This window comes from Camelus bactrianus, chromosome 32, assembly GCF_048773025.1.
Source record: "Camelus bactrianus isolate YW-2024 breed Bactrian camel chromosome 32, ASM4877302v1, whole genome shotgun sequence".
In the NCBI taxonomy this organism is placed as follows: Eukaryota; Metazoa; Chordata; class Mammalia; order Artiodactyla; family Camelidae; genus Camelus; species Camelus bactrianus.
In genome coordinates this window covers 16,782,314-16,798,133 of record NC_133570.1, presented here as the reverse complement: position 1 = coordinate 16,798,133, position 15,820 = coordinate 16,782,314, and the positions used below count along the sequence as shown (strand labels likewise).

The following is a 15,820-nucleotide window of genomic DNA, read 5'->3' as shown; positions in this document are numbered from 1 at the left end:
TTCAATAAAGGACCCAAAGAAGTAGGTTCTAAACTTCGCCCCATCCTACAGATAAGGGAAGAAATGCAAACATGTTAGGTGGCCCAAGACAAACCTACAATGGAAAATCACACGGGCCACTGAGTTTAAAGCCAGTGCCATTAAGCACCGCATAGCAATAGCCTTACTTGCCTTTCTGGGACTCACTGGAATCTCCTGGGTGCTTTAAAAAAATTCTGACATTTTGGCTTCCATCCCAGAGAGTCTACACAGTTGGTCTGGGCAGCACCCCTGCCCCCAGGTGACTGCAACATGCAACTAGGGCTGAGAACACCTGATATAATCTCCATGGCCTGGGCACTCAGCCTGACCCTCTGGGACCCGACAGGATATCTCCTTGGAAAGGGGATTGGCTGCATCTGGCAAATCTCACCAACGTCTCCACCATTTTGCAAAGTGAGTCAGTGCCTTATTTTTAACCAAACCACAGCAGTGGAGACAGTAACATGGGGATGGGTCAAACAAGATAACGCCTGCCAACCTCCCTCCCCTCCACCCAGGGAATTCTCTCCCTTCGGATTTTCTCCATCTCCAAAGCCCTTAGTCCCCTCTGCAGCCTTCTTAGTACAAGGGGAAGCAGCATGTCTAGACTTACCAGAGCTGAAAGGAAATACACAGCACATCCATTTTTACAGATGAGCACACTGAGGCAAGAGTGTGGAAGGGATCTGGCCTGGACCACGTGGAGTGGTGGGGCCAGAGCTAGAACCCAGTTCTCCTGACATTCAAAGACCTCTTCCTGCCCCTGTGTTAGTCCAGCCTCTCCTTGTCCCTCATGGCTGGGTGGCCTTAAAAAAACCAAGTTGCCTTCCTGTGCCTCATTTTCCATCCCTGCAAAATGGTGATGGATTTCAGTGGCTCCCTGAAAGGATTATATGAGGATCAAATCAGACAGCTGTGCTGGGGTGAGGAGAGAGAATCCAGTTATTTAGTGATCAGGACAAGAAAATTCAATCAGCAGGAGCCAGTCAGGGCTTGCTGCCTCATAGGAACATGTCCTGAGGTTGCCCTGTTCCAGCCCCAGGAACGTCTTGGCCTGTGGTCCAGACACCTGTTGTGGTCTGAGGCCTGTCCATCCTGCTCTGAGTCTCCATCCAGGCCCTACGGTGACAGTCTGTCCCATTCTCTGCTCAGCTCTACTTCTTAACTTATGCACAGAGACACCAGCATGGCCTGCAGGCTCCTGAATTCTTTCCTCTCCAGGCTTCTGGGGCCACTGCACGAGCCACCTCACTCCCCAGACTGGTCCTTCCCCAGGCAGCTGGCCAGAGTAGGGAACACACAGACTTGACCTCACTGACCCCACTGATGCACAGGGTATCAAAGGAGCCCATGAGCAGAGAATCTTGTGCAGTGATAAACAGTACACAACAAACTTCCTCATGACCTAACAGCAGCCTGCGGGAGTCGACTCTGGCCCCCACTCACTGGGTCAGGCAGGGGTGGGCACAGAACCTGTCCTCTCCACCCCACCACAGACTTGGTAGGTGTTCTGTTGTTAGAGAACTCCTCTGATGCAGCAAAGTAACTGTGATTGGACAGGTGCAGACACGTGGTGGCCGGCTGGGCCAACAACAGCTGAAGGGGCATGGGAGGCAGAGCCAGAGTGGCCGCTGGGCTCGAGCCAACTCTAGGCCCTGAGGCCACCAGATCACGCAGCTCAAACACTGCAGCATTCACCTCACCTCCAGAGGGCGCTGCAGAGATACAAGGAGAGGCCCCTTCTGCTAACATGGGGATACACCCAAAGTGCACTGCATTCCAAGCCCCCTTCCCTGGTGTCCAGCCCCATCGTCCTGCCAGGGTTCCTTGTCTAAAGAGCCAGGGAAAAGAAGGGAGGCAGCACTAGACAACATCAGGGATAAATTCGCAAGTCTCTAAAGCACAGGGACCGCATCTCATCTACCTACTGCTTCCAGTCAGCAGCGCTATTCACAAGCACAGGGTTTTGGTGGACACCAACCAATCAGAAGGGCTGACAGCTGGAGCAGGGTCCTGGGGTCTCTACCTGTGCCAAGTAGTAACACTTTAATTATTGGCTTGTGGCCACTCTGAGGGACTCAGGGAAGGGACTGAGGTGAGCATGACAGCTGAACGGCACTTGGGGGACTTGGGGCCATGGCCATTTACCACCTGGTATGGAAGGGTTTCAGTATTTTACCAACAATACAGCGATAACCAGTGAATCCCAACTAAACATGTTTTCTGCTTAAACGAAAGCACGCTCTCATCCTTAGCTAATATTCAGGTTTCCCTTTCTGCACAAGTAGTGGTAAAATGATCCCTATCACACATCAACTGATATCATTCATTCATTCATTAAAGAACAATTTTTCAGCGCTCGCTATGGACCAAGCACTATGAGAGCTGCTCAAGATACAGTAGAATGAGAGAGAGTTGTTGCTCTTAAGGAATCCCTAGTCAGATAAGCCGTATCATCAAGTAATTACTATGCTGACCACAATTCAACAGGCATAGGAAGTGCGGTGGGAATCAGAGGAAGGAAGGCAATGGGAGAGCTTTCCAGAAACGTACTATTTGCACTGAATTTTGAAGGATGTATAGGAGTTCAACAGATTAAAGCGAAGACAGGACACTCCTCAAAGTGAGGACCGCAGGAACAAAGGTTGGCAAGTGACTCAGAGGAGGCTCAGGGGACAGGATGGTGGGCACTGACGGTCACCTAGTCCCTCCCTGTGGGGCCACTTACCTCTCGTTCTGGAGAGGAAAGCGCTGCCTCTTTTCTCTGTCTTGCTTCCTTGGACTCTTTCTCAGTCTCCCGGACCAGCTGTCTAATGAAGCCTCCTGGGATGACAGAGAAAAGGGGAGGGGGCGAGGACGGTGGGGGGCTCTTGTCCTCTTCCCGAATCTGTTTTGTGGAAGCAAGGAAGGAGAAAGCTTAGTGAATGACCCTGCATGGGCAAGCGGCCCTTTAAAGAGTCTGTGATGGAGCTGAGGAGGGAGGTACACATGACCAAGCCTGTGTATGAAAGGCCACAGCAAAGCAGGTGAGGCTCGACATGGAAATGGAATGCCTGAGCTTCAGAAGTGACTGTGGTCAGTGTGCTCTAGCCTGGACCGAGTTTCCTCATGATGTGCATTTACACCATCAAGGCCACTGGTTCCCTCCCTTGGCGTGAGACAGAACTGCTTCAAAAAGAGCTTTTCCAGTTTCTGGAAGGGGATGGATCCCAGAGAACCATCCACACTCTCCTGTCCCATCTCCCTTGCAGTTAGTAGAATAGATTAAGCCATTAATTCATCGTTCTATCACTTCTGTGTGCCAGGAACATGGAAAGGGAGGGAAGGGCTTGCAGCCACGGTTTATGTAAGAATCCAGCCCTGTGGCTATAGCCCACTCTGCCCACCCAGTGCTGTGGTTTCCTAACCCTCCCCAAACCAGGACCTGGGAAGCCAGGGGCTCCTCAACGCTGGGCTTTAAAGTCTGCACTTCACCCTAGAAACATGGTTCAGGCCAGAGCTGACTGCATTTGGGCTGCAGCTGAGGACTGCCACAGTGATCTTGGGGGCTGAAACCTGGGGTTGTGACCGATGGGGTGGGTCTTTAACCAGCATCAGTGACTGCTCGTGAGTTTCTACAGCTAGGTTTAAAATAAGCTCATCAAGGTCGTCTCCAGAGGCTAGCTAACACTTGATCTCCACAGCCCTGCTGATAAAAGGGGAATCCAAAGGAGACAGGAAAGTCCAGAAGGCAAAGCAGAGGGCAAGAAACAAGGCAGACCTCCTCCTGGGAAGAGTGGAGCAGGAGACACACGAGGCTGGGCTCACGCTTACACCACACTGCCCCTCTTGACGGGACTGAGACCGCATCATAAGGGAGAGGTGCTGCAGGTGTCAACATTATTCTGGATGCTGCATCCAGATCAGTCCGGGAGGGGCAGAGGCAGCCAGAAAGAAGCTTCTGGACCACCCCACCCTTCACCCTCCAATGCATCAAAACATGTGCACATGGGTGGGAGGAGGGGTGGAGGAGATAACATGCATCGAAAAGGCAGCCCTTCAAGGAATCTTATGAGAAATACAAAAGGGAAAAGAGGAATCACTGGGAAGAAGGGCTTGTTTCCAGTTCTCCATGGTGACAGAAGGCAGGGACCTCAGAAACCCATCCCCAGGGCATAAACCTGGCCAACAGCTCTGCATCCCCTCCCCAGCATACGCTCCTCCTCCCCACCCCACAACCCCGTGCTCATTCCCTCACTGCCTATTGAGAACAGGCAGAGACCAGGCAGCCATGAAGGAGTCAAGGACATGGTCACTAATGTCCAGCTGGGCTGGGAGGCCATGCCTAACCGAGGCAGATGGAGGGGGACTGGACATGCCCCAGAGAGGCACTGGGACGTCAGAACCCCTGCCTGAGGTGGGGGGGGGCAGCCTGGACTAGCCCGGCTGAAACTTATCCTTGGAGTGTCCAGCTGGCCCCAGCGGCTGCAGTCTGAGCCCTCAGCGTTACTTTCCTTCTGCTCCCACAGGGCGAGGCGTGATGAGATGGCCATGCTGCGGCCGTGGCAGGACCACAAGGTGAGATGAGATGGAGCTCTCGGCCAGACAGCACGGAATGCGGCTTTATGGACACACACAGCACATGAGGTGATGGACACGAGACTGAACCACAGAGACACAGTGGGGAAAGAAGAGAGATAGGTGAGCTCATGGGTACCACTCGGCTCCCATCCCCCACCAACATCATGTACCAAGAACCCACAGCCGGGCACAACTCACTGTCACTTACATCTGGGAGGAACGCAGTCAGCACGGGGCTGCTGGCCATGGAGCGGACAGTGCGCTGAAAGCCTTTGCCCCCGACCCTACACTTCAACTTTCTCATGACATATACAATCAGAAGAGCACATACTCATTAAGTGCACAGCTCAGTGCACTCACATAAAGAACTTAAATGTAACCAGTACCCTGACCAAATTAAAACTATTGCTTAAATTTTTTAAATAAAAACTATGATTTTCTTTAAAAATATTTTAAATCCAGTTAAAATTTAGTGTATTACTGATTAAAAGAATCATCTTAATTTTGATCAAAATTATAAAAGTAAAAAATAACTTTAAAATAATTAAAAATAAATTTTAATTTAATTTAAAATATTTTATTTATATGAAACAAAATCAAATCCAATCAGGCAAATCTAATTTATAGTGATAGAGGCTGGAAGAGCTGTTAGCTTTTGCTTGGGAAGAACCATGGGGGAACTTCCTAGGGCAATGGGAATGTCCTATATCTTGATGTAAGTTGTGAAATATGAAATAGAATAGTCACTCATGTCAAGTGGCTTCAAAATGGCATAGAGAGCCAGGCCATTAATGAGATGGATCTTACACACATCCTCACCAGGTGCAACCAGGAACTTTCGAATTGGTCCAAACCACAAAGATCCCAAGGACCCTACAAGAACACCTGCCATAAGTCCCAGTAAAGAAATTTTACTTCCCTCTAGTGATAGCCTCCACGCTCAATCACATTTAGCTAGGACCAGCTTCAGCTTCCAATTCCAATTCCAAATCTTTGTAATGCAAACCTCCCTCCTCGGCCTTTAAAAGCCCCCGAATTTTACTCCCTAGCTGGACACTGTTTGCATTGTTACCCAAATCTGTGTGCCTCGAATTGCAACTCTTTAATCCCAAATAAAGGTTTCTGGTTGGATTATTGCCTCCTAGGTTTATTTAGGTGGACATAGTGCTGGTTATGCTAGTATATCCCCTGTAAAAACTCATTCAGCTGTACAATTGAGATTGAAAATTTTAGTGTATTAAATCCTATCTCAATTTGAAAAATAAACAGAATATTACCACCCCCTTGAGCATCCCTTGTGTCCCCTTCTAGTAACCACCCCCTCAAGGGCAGCCGCTAACCTGGTTTCTAAAATCACAGAACAGGGTGTTTCTCTTGTGAGGGAGCAGTTGGCCCCACAGTTTCACTACGAAAATGAGGAACGCGTAGGAAACCTCAGCTATGAATTGACCCAGAGCTCTGGGGAAAAGCTTAAGCTTGTTCAGCATCATTCTGAAAGCCCTGAACACTCATAACATTTGACCTCTTCTGGAAAACAAGTTTGAGGAGTGATCCTCAACCAGAAAACGTCATCACTGTGTTGCTTGTAGCGCTAAAAAAAAAAAAAAAAAAAAAAACCCTAAGTGTCCAATAACTACAGAATGTCAAATAAATCAGAGTACACCTGACTTGAATATTAAAATTTCACTGAAAAGGATGTTTAGGAAACGTTTTAAAACAGCTTTATTCATCCCATTGTCAGAACTTGTAGAAGGCCAGTGTCTGTACAAACTGCTGAAGAGTTTCACGTGTCCCTTTGTTCCCATACTATAAATAGAAACGTCAGGGAAAAAATGTAAATTAGCAGGCTCAAAGTGGAAAGACCCTGTCCGCCTCATATCCAGGTGTCATTAATAACAGTAAATTATTAACGCAAAAATAAAAAACAACTGTCTTTACTGAAGTATAATTTCTATGCCAGCTGTAAGAATCACCCGTTATAAGCATACACTTTTGATGCTTTTTGAAAAATTAACCATTTTTAAAATAAATTTACAGAGTACCGCAACCATCACCAGAATTTCATTGCCCCCAAAAGACCCTTCACGTCCATTTGCAGTCACTAGCTGTTCTCAGCCTCAGCCCCAGGCAACCACTAATTTACTAACCTCTACAGATTGCCTTTTCCAGACATGTGATATAAAAAGAATCCTAGAGAATGCAGTCTTTTACATCCTTTCACCTTGCATAATGTTTTGGAGCTGCGTCTGCGTTATCGTGTAAGTCAGTGTTCCCTGGTACAGATAAACCACATCCTCTTTATCCATTCACCCGCAGATGAGCATTTGGGTTGTTTCCACCTGGAGGCCGTGATGAAAACCGCGGCTCTGAATAGTCACGGAAGTCTTGGGGTGCCCAGGTGTTTCCACTTCTCTTTGGGCGCTTCCTAGCAGGGGGCACTGCTGGGTACTACGCTAATTTTATGTTTGACTCTTTAAGAAACGGCCCAACTGTTTACCAAAGTGGCTGCGCCGTTTCCCATCCCACCTGCGGTGTCTCGGGCTCGTTTGGGAAGCATCTGCAATCACAGTGGAAGGTGCTTGTGTTGGCTTGTGAAGAGAAAAAGGTGGAGGAAAACACGGCACACATACAAGAACTATCCAAAATGGACAAATAACAAAGCACTCCACACAGAAAACAAGCAGAAAGAAACAGCACAGGTTCTGCGTCTGCGATTTCAACCAAGCATGGACGGGAACAATGCGTGGGGGGGGGGGGGGAATTCTAGAAAGTTCCAAAAAGCAAAACTTGAATTTGCTGTGCCCTGGCAACTGCTGACACTGCATTCACGTTTACACTGTATTTACATAGCATTTGCACTGTGTTTATAACTGCTGACACGGGCATTTACATTGCATCAGGTACAAGTAATTCAGAGACGATTTAAAGTATACAAAGGAGGCTGTGCGTACGTTATATGCAAATACTATATTTTATACAAGGGACCTGAGCATCCACGAGTGTCTGTATCTGTGGGTGTTCCTGGAACGAATCCCCTGCGAATACAGAGGGATGACAATGCAGGAAAATCTTAGGGAAGAAGGCCAGGAGGGGAGGAACGAGTCACTTTCCCCTTTCATTTTTTTCACTTCTAGCTCCGGCAGCGTCCCTCACTGACTCCTCAGACCCGTCCTGGAAGATACCCCAACCCCACCCGCGACTGTTAGTTTACCTCGTTCTAGAGTTTTCGCCCCCTTGGCCTGTTAGTAGCCACTCTCAGTAACTTATCCATAAGAAGAGGCTTGGGCAGCGTTCGAGCTAATCCCCCCTCGCGCACCAACACCTGAGCATTCGGAAAACTGGTGAGACCGGCCTACCGGGGCGGCGCTGTGTGGAAGCCCACTCCTACCTCACCAGAACCCACCGTGGCCCTCACTCTCCAGCTCCGCGGCGAACAGCGTCATCTCGCGAGAGCCCACCGTGGCCCTCAATTTAGCTCTCCGTGGGATGATGGCAAGCCGACTCTGATTATATCGCGAGAGCCCACTGTGCGTCTCAATTTAACTCCGCATGGGATTATGGGAAACATCTCGCGAGAGCCTATCATGGCTATTGCGTTCGAACTTCGCGTGAGTTGATGAAAGCCGGCTGGTCATCTCGCGGGAGCTCGCCGGGGACCTGCTGTGGATCTCGCTTTCAAACTCGGCATGGTGTGATGTCACATAATAGTTTGAAATCAGCCACGGCAGTGTTTACTCTGCATAAATTGGCAGATACCATAAATCAAGTGTTTTGTTTTGTTCCAGGAGAACCGATAAACATTGACCGGCACATTGCTCCTACGAGGCCTGGCAAGAATGAAATCTCAGGATCCAAAGAAGGGACGTTTTGGTTCTGATGAGGGCATGTGCCCATGGAGACCCTAAGAACATGAGTTCAAGTGCGAACAGCGAAGTAAAGAGCTATAGGGTGTGGGCTCTCCAGCTTGCGAAGGCACGGTAGCGGCAAATAAAGCTGGAGGATATGCTGGAGCCCAGATCGCTGGGGGGAGGAGCTGGGGGAGAGAAGGGGACAAAAGACGCCTCTCCACTCCTCCCCTTAGGAGACACTGGAGTGGCCTCGAGTGACTCACAGCCAGAATCCACTCTGCTACACGCCTGGGCAGCAGAGCCGAGCTTATGAATAGGCCTGACGTGAGGTGGTTATCCTGGCCACTGCCCTGCCCCTCAACACTTCCCATCCAGCCCGGCCAGGTCAGTGGCTGCTTCCCAAGAATCACTCTCACCTTCAAGGCTCCAGGGGGAATCCTGAGCTGTCCTCAGCCTGGCTGTGGGCAGGCCCAGACGGCCATGGTATATGGGGGCAATGAGAGAGAGCTCCGTTTCCGGCTTTCACTCCACGTGTCCTTCCCTTCAAAGGCGTCAGGCCAGCCCCACTGACCCAGGGCCAGGAGCCAATCCTACCAGGGTGGCTTTGTCAAGCCTTAATTTAAGCATGTGTTCTTATCACTACATTCCTGTCCAGATATGAAACTCACACCTGCCTCATCAGCTGCTGTTGTAAGCCCATGAGAAGGCCCCAAATGTTCAGAATTCATGGGATAAAGTGTCAAGTCTTTCCTCAAGGGTGAAGGAGGCTGGTGAAATGAAAGGTAACCCCAAATCCAAGGATGGCTTGAAACAGTTTTCTATGTAGATAGGCTAGGTCTGCGTGGCCCTGTGTGGCCCTCAAGGCATTCCCTCTTACCCCTCAAGGTTCAGCCCTGACCCAGCAGCTAATCCTCATTCACCTGTCTCAAAGAAAAAAACCCCCAGGTCTTCATAGTGGCTTCTGAGGCCCTCGTGATCACCTGTCCCAACCTCTCCCCCTTGCTCCTTTGCTGCAGCAACACTGACCTGACTGCACCCTTTCACACAGTTCCCACCTCAGGGCCTTTGCACATTCTGTTCCCTGTGCTTCACATGCTTTTCTTTCTGCATGGCTCACATCTTCACCTCTTTCAAGCCTTAGCTCAGAGTCATCTTCTCAACAATCCTGCCTTCACCATCTTATTTAAATTGCTTCACAGCCCCATTCCACCTCGCCCCACCCTTATCCCAGGACTGCCCATTGTCTTTCCTTGCTCTTTCCCCCCATAGCACTTAATCACTGCCTATCATCCCACAATACATCATGCTGTATATTTTTGGTTTAGTTTCTGACACACAGAACATGGCCCCTGTGAGATTCAGAATTTCCATCTGTTCTGTTCACTTATGTAGCCCCAGAGCCTATAACAGTGCCTGGCACATACTTGGCTCTCAAGACATATTTGTTGAGTGAATGAATGAGTGAATGGATGAATGATTAGGAGTGTCTGGGAAGGACAAAGCAGGCCATTGTCAGCAAGTCTATAGCTGGGATTTCTGACGTCCCCCTGCACTGTCTGCATCTGCACATAGGGGGCAGCATGTTATCATGGCCCAAGTTCATGTCCTGCTACCATATTCTCTTGTGGGAGCCCAGGAAGTTCTCTGAGACTCAGTTTTTTCAGCTGTAAAGTGGGAAGAGGACACCCGCAGACCCATGTGCTTAATCACTGATAAGTGTTTTCAATCATCTTTTAATTTTCGTTCACGGCTCCCTAAACCCTTGTAGTTTCCTAAGTGTAAAGGGACATCAGGGTGTCTTTTGTTACGTTAATGAGGTGACTTTTGGAAGGCCAAATATGTATTTTTCTTTATAAATCACAATGTTGCACCCAGCTCAATTCAAATCTCCAAATGCTTTGCGCATCAGCTGGCTTTGACGAGCCAGCACCTCCCCTCCCCCACCCTACCCCTTTCCTCCGTCTCTAAATCCTGCCACAAGTGTTTCTTGGAGAATCGTTAGAAAAATCTTGGCTCCTCCAGCACATTGGCTCTCCCCTCTCTATATCTGCAGTTTCCCCACTGACCCAGGTGGGCCACATGCCCCTTGCCAGCCACCTTACAGCCTGATGAGATGCCAGATCTCATAGATGGGCCTCGTGGCCGACTGCAGGGATGACCAATATTTCTCAAATGCCAGCATCAACTCATCTGTATTTGGGAGCTGCTTGGAGTGTTGTATTGAGAAGCATCCTAAGCTGCGGCTGAACTAGCAAGAACGTGTGTGGTGATCAACTAGCAATGTCTGCCATGGGCACAGGAATGGTTGGGGTAGTGTGGTGCCTGCACCAGTGTGGCTAGTGGCTACCATATTGGACAGCACAAATACAGAACATTTCTATTGTTGAAGAAAGTTAAGGTTGGACAGAACCAAACTAGATCAGGCTTTTCTATAGGGGGTGACTGTACCACCAGTGGACATCTGGCAATGGCTGAAGACATCTTTGATTGTTACAACTAGACGGGGGTGCTACCGGTATCTAGCAGGTAGAGGCCAAGTATGCTGCTAAACATTCTACAATGCTCAGGACAAAGAATTATTCAGTCCCAAATGTCAACATCGCTGAGGTTGAGAAACCCTGGTCTAGAAGAATCATGCCAAGTGGAGAGGAACGTGAAGAGGGTCAGGGAGCAAAATAATCTTGCTTCGAACAATAAATAGATGCGGCATAGAGCTGAGAAAATGAGCCAACCCACTGCTGACAGGGTAAGAGGAGAAGTAATTCCTGGACCCATCACCATGTAGTGCCTCTGTGGCCCCAGGCAAGTCCCTAACCCTCTCTGATTCTCAGTCTCTCCCTGATAAAACTGGAAGAGTATCACACCCCCTCCTGGATGGATTAAATGAGGTAATGAGTTTGAATGGGCTTTGTTATTTGTCCCAGTGGAACAGGGTTGTGTAATTGGTTATCTTACCTCCCTGTTTATTGGGCTCGACTAAATAAACAAGTCTCTAGCAGAAAGGCTCCAAGTCCCAGTTTCATTTCACTCTGCATGACCTTGGGTCCCTTAAGCCTCTAAATCTCACTTCCTGATCTGTAAAATGGGGCTAATCACTCATGCCCAAACTCACAGGAATATCCAGCATGAATGAGACATTTAATCCCAATAAGCAACCATCTCTCTCTCTCTCTCTGCCTGTCTCTCTCAACTTGACAGCTAATCCAGTTGCCCTCCATGAAATTGAAACTCAAACCCCAGCTGGTACCCAAGAAACAGCTGAAAATGCACTCTGCCTTTTATGGGCGGAGATAAATTACTTGGGACCCTGGACCTTGAAATTCCTGCCTCCTTGAGCGTGAGTACTGGCCACATATTTGGTAAACTCACTTCACCAGTTCTCGAAGATCTTTCCCTCCTTGCCAGAAACTGTAGTTCTTAAAAAAAAAAAGAAGTACCAGGGCGAAGCACAGTGAGAAATAGAGCAGGAAAGGAAAATTAGAGCCGAGTGAGTCATGCCTGGGGTGGGGGAGTGATTCAGATTAAACTGATGGTGACTCTAGATCCTTCAGAATGAATGGTGTGTGTATGTATGCGTGTGTGTGTGTGTGTGTGTGTGTGTGTGTGTGTAGGTGGGTGTGTGTGTGAGAGAGAGAGAGATTGACATCTGCCTTGATGGTTATGAGATACCTCCATCAGCTCTCATCCCAACAACCTTGTTTGTGTAATAAAGCTCACTTTTGTTGAACTAAAGCTGAGATTTAATTCTTTCCTTTGAGGTTTGGAAGATGATGATGAAGTTTTGGGGCTGGGGTAATGGGGAAAATTCAGTTAGTATTCCTAAAATGAGGAGCCCCAGGCTGCTCCCTGAATGCCAAACTTGAAGGCAGGGTCTGTTCTAACCCAATGCCATCACTACAAAGCTGTGTGTCCTTGAGCAAGTTGCTATCCCTCTCTGTGCCCCAGTGGCCTCATCTGTGAACAGGTAGGGCTGGATCTGATGGCACCCAGGGGACTTCTGCTTGTCTCAAATCGACTTTCTCTATTTTTCAAATAATGCAATTTCATATAGTTTAAATATTAGGGTTATCATGAAAAGACATGGAGGAAACGTAAATGCATGTTACTAAGGGAAAGGCCCAGTCAGTGAAGACTACATACTGTATGACTTCAACTGTATAATATTCTGAAAAAGGCAAAACTATGGAGAAAGTAAAAAGATCAGTGGTTGCCAGAGGTCAGGGGAAAGGAGGGATGGACTAGGCAGAGCATAGGGGGTTTTTAGGGCCGTGAAACTATTCTGTGTGATACTCTAATAATGGAGACCTGTTATCGTGCATTTGTGCAAACCCATCGAGTGAACACCACCAAGAGTGAACCGTCATATCAACTATGGCCTTGGAGTGATAAGGACATGTCAATATAAGTCCATCGGTTGTCACAAACGTCCCACTCTGGGGATGTTATCATGGGGAGGCTGTGAATGTGGGGGGCAGGGGGTGTATGGGAAATCTCTGTACCTTCCCTTCAAGTTTGCTTTGAATCTAAAACTGCTGTAAAAAGTAAAAACGATTAAATAAAAAATTCGAGGATATGTTGTATACCACTGGACCATTCAGACAATTGTTTTTATGTACTGGGTAGGGGCTGTCTCATCAAGGCCGAGGAGAGACACAGCCAGAGTCCCCATCCTTTCGGCAGTGCCAGGAAGTTTTCTCCAGCTTCTGGGCCTTCTTGTCTTAGCCCCAAAAGCCACCAGAAGCACTTGATCTTACCCTGTCTGAACATTGGCCTTAGGAAATTTTGCAATAATCAGACCCTAATAGAGGACAGTGTGTGTTTTCCACATCTGTGATGCAGTGAGTTTTGACAAGGTGGGTGCCTAGGAGTTTCACTGGCTCCCACAGAGGAAAGGTGGTTCTCCAGCTTTGGTGGGTACCAATCCTACCTGTCAAGTTGGAAATCTACAGATTTCCACGCCCCTTCCCCCCAAGACTTTTCAGTAGTTTTGAGATGGTCCTGGGAATCTGCATTTTTAAAGCACCCCCCACCCTGGTGTGGTTGATGGAGGTAATCAATGACCTGTCTTTGCAGAAATGCTGCCCTGGATATTGAATCCTGGAAGCTGTCTCCAGGATGGTCTGGCCCCAGGCCTTCGGGATTTTTTTAAATTAATTAACTTATTTATTTATGTTGGTTGACGTTAATTTTTATTTTTTTTTTTATTAAATGCTTTTTTTTTAAATAGAGGTACTGGGGTTGGAACCCAGGACCTTCTGCATGCTAAGCACATGTGCTACCACTGAGCTATACCCACCCCACCAAATTTATTTTTTAATAGATACATGCACCCCAATGTTCATAGCTGCACTATTTAAAGGGCCCTCAGGTTTTAGAAGGCATAACTAAAACTCGGATTCCGGAAGGGGCGGATCTGAGGTCACAGAGTCAGCAGCACCCAAACTAGGCTATTCAAGGTGACCAGGCCTCTGTGCAGGTGACACCAAATGTCTATTATTGGTGACATGCAGCCCCTCAAAAGTCAAGAGACCAGGGGACCCTCCTCCTCCTCCTCCCCCTCCCCTCTCTCTCTGGGTCATTATTTTTTAGAACTCACCCACACAGCCTAAACCACACAGGCCTTCCCCCAGCCCACCCTGGATGTATTACCGGACACAGGAGGACCTAAGTCAGTAGCAAAGACCACTCCGAGGGAACCATGGTCTCGTCAGACACCGGGCATCTGCTTGGCCGGCCACAGAGTGAAAGCCGCAGCCGAGTTTCCCAGGCCTTGCAGGACAGAAGCCCAGGCTCGTGGCGGGTCAAGGCCAGACCAGGCAGCTTGGAACTGACTGGGGTTTCCCCTCCCAGCCACCTCTATGGAGAAGCCACACAGAGGCCGTGGCCCTGAGGCCTGACTCTGGGGAGGGAGCGCCAGGTGAAAACACAGCCCCCTCCCCTGTCCCCTCCGCCCCCACCCTCCGAGGGCCCATGCAACTTCTCCATTCAAAGAAATGCCCGAATGTGCCAGAGAAAACACCTCCTCTCAGACAGGGGATCAAGTCAGCGCCACATGAAATTCAAACCTTCATCCCCCGCCACCCCTCCCCCACCCCAAACCCATGCTTATTTGGAATAAACGGATTAAAAAACTACTATCAAGATTTATACTCAACAGCATTGGGAACATGAAAAGGGGAAGAGTTTGGACTCCTGACTGTAAACTGACACCAGTTAAGCAGAAATCACTGGTAGTTGAGGGAAAATCTGAACCCCGCCGTCTGCCGGCTGAGATTCCAAAGTGAAGGTTATCTCGCGACTCTAAATACATATAATTTTCATAAGCAGCAAACAGCTGGGTCCTGACCAGGGTGGTCCTTAAAAGTGTCCGCTCGCCCCAGCCTTTCGTCCTAAAATCTGCCCATGAAACACTCTTGTTTTCTCTACGAGCGATGCAGGCATGCGGCAGAGGGAAGAGGCCCCGGAGGCCGGCCACATCAGAAAGGCCTAAAATAGACAGACCAGAGGCCTGCCACCGCAGCCCCCAAAGCACATTCCCGAAAATTATGCCTGTCGACTCACAAGTGCCCATCGCAAAACCCAGCCCGACGGTACCTTCAACCCACAGGGCCACAGGTCTCAGGATCCACTGTCACCTGGAAGGTCTCCCCAGGTCTCAGTGCAGAGACCCCACCAAGCCGAAAGAGCAGGCACAGAGGAGAAATGTCAGAGCTCCCCTCCCCACACTGTCACACACATCCCCTTCCCTCACTGCTCCTCCCTGTCCTCCCGCACCCTCCCTCCGCGCCAATGTGATAGCAGCTGAGTCGACAAGTCATTTCTAAAATTAGCTGGTGAGCTCCAGGTCTGGGCAGGAGACGGCAGCCCGGGGTGGCCATCGGAGCGTGGCAGTCAGAGGGCATGGACATATTTGGTGGCGCAGAAAAGGGGAGGGGACAGCTCCCAACGCAAGCACATTCTCACCCGTCATCCCTGTCCCGGGCGGGCCGCACAGCCATGCTCCTGCCTCTGCTCCATGCAGATAACCAGCGGTCACTGGAGTTGGACGAGGAGAGCCTGGCTCCGCGTTCCAGCTGGGACTCTGGAAGGAAATTACTGGACCCAGTGCTGGCATCTCCTGGTAAACAATCAATGCACCTAAATACGTGTAAGGAGGATGCAGCCACTACCACACGCCTGGACACCAACCTGAGGCCTTTAATGAACTCACTTCCCATTCCCGACAATCCTAGGAGGTAGGGTTTCCCCACTCCCATTTCACAGATGGGGAGACGGAGGCACAGAAAAATGAACCAACTTGCAGGGGAGAGCCAGGATTTAGAACCTAGGCAGTTCTGGCCCCAGATGACACAGACTTAAACATGGCACAAAACAGGATGCTCGAAAGAGTG

General features: G+C 49.1%; 1 protein-coding gene across 6 annotated transcripts in view; it reads right to left on the bottom strand.

Moving 5' to 3' along the window:
• MYO18B (myosin XVIIIB) overlaps nucleotides 1-15,199 on the bottom strand; it is a 215,563-nt gene extending 200,364 nt beyond the window's left edge. For 2 of the 6 annotated variants that reach the window (XM_074356764.1, XM_074356765.1), the window contains exons 1-2: nucleotides 3,782-4,658; nucleotides 2,750-2,908 (exon numbers count right to left, since the gene is read on the bottom strand). In XM_074356764.1, the coding sequence (XP_074212865.1) occupies nucleotides 2,750-2,908; nucleotides 3,782-3,994 (372 nt within the window). In that variant the 5' untranslated portion in view covers nucleotides 3,995-4,658. Of the gene's footprint in view, nucleotides 1-2,749; nucleotides 2,911-3,781; nucleotides 4,663-15,023 lie in introns of those variants that run through there. The other 4 variants (XM_074356762.1, XM_074356761.1, XM_045513911.2 and 1 more) reach the window with 4 other exon arrangements.
• Between the last annotated feature and the right edge of the window lie 621 nt (nucleotides 15,200-15,820).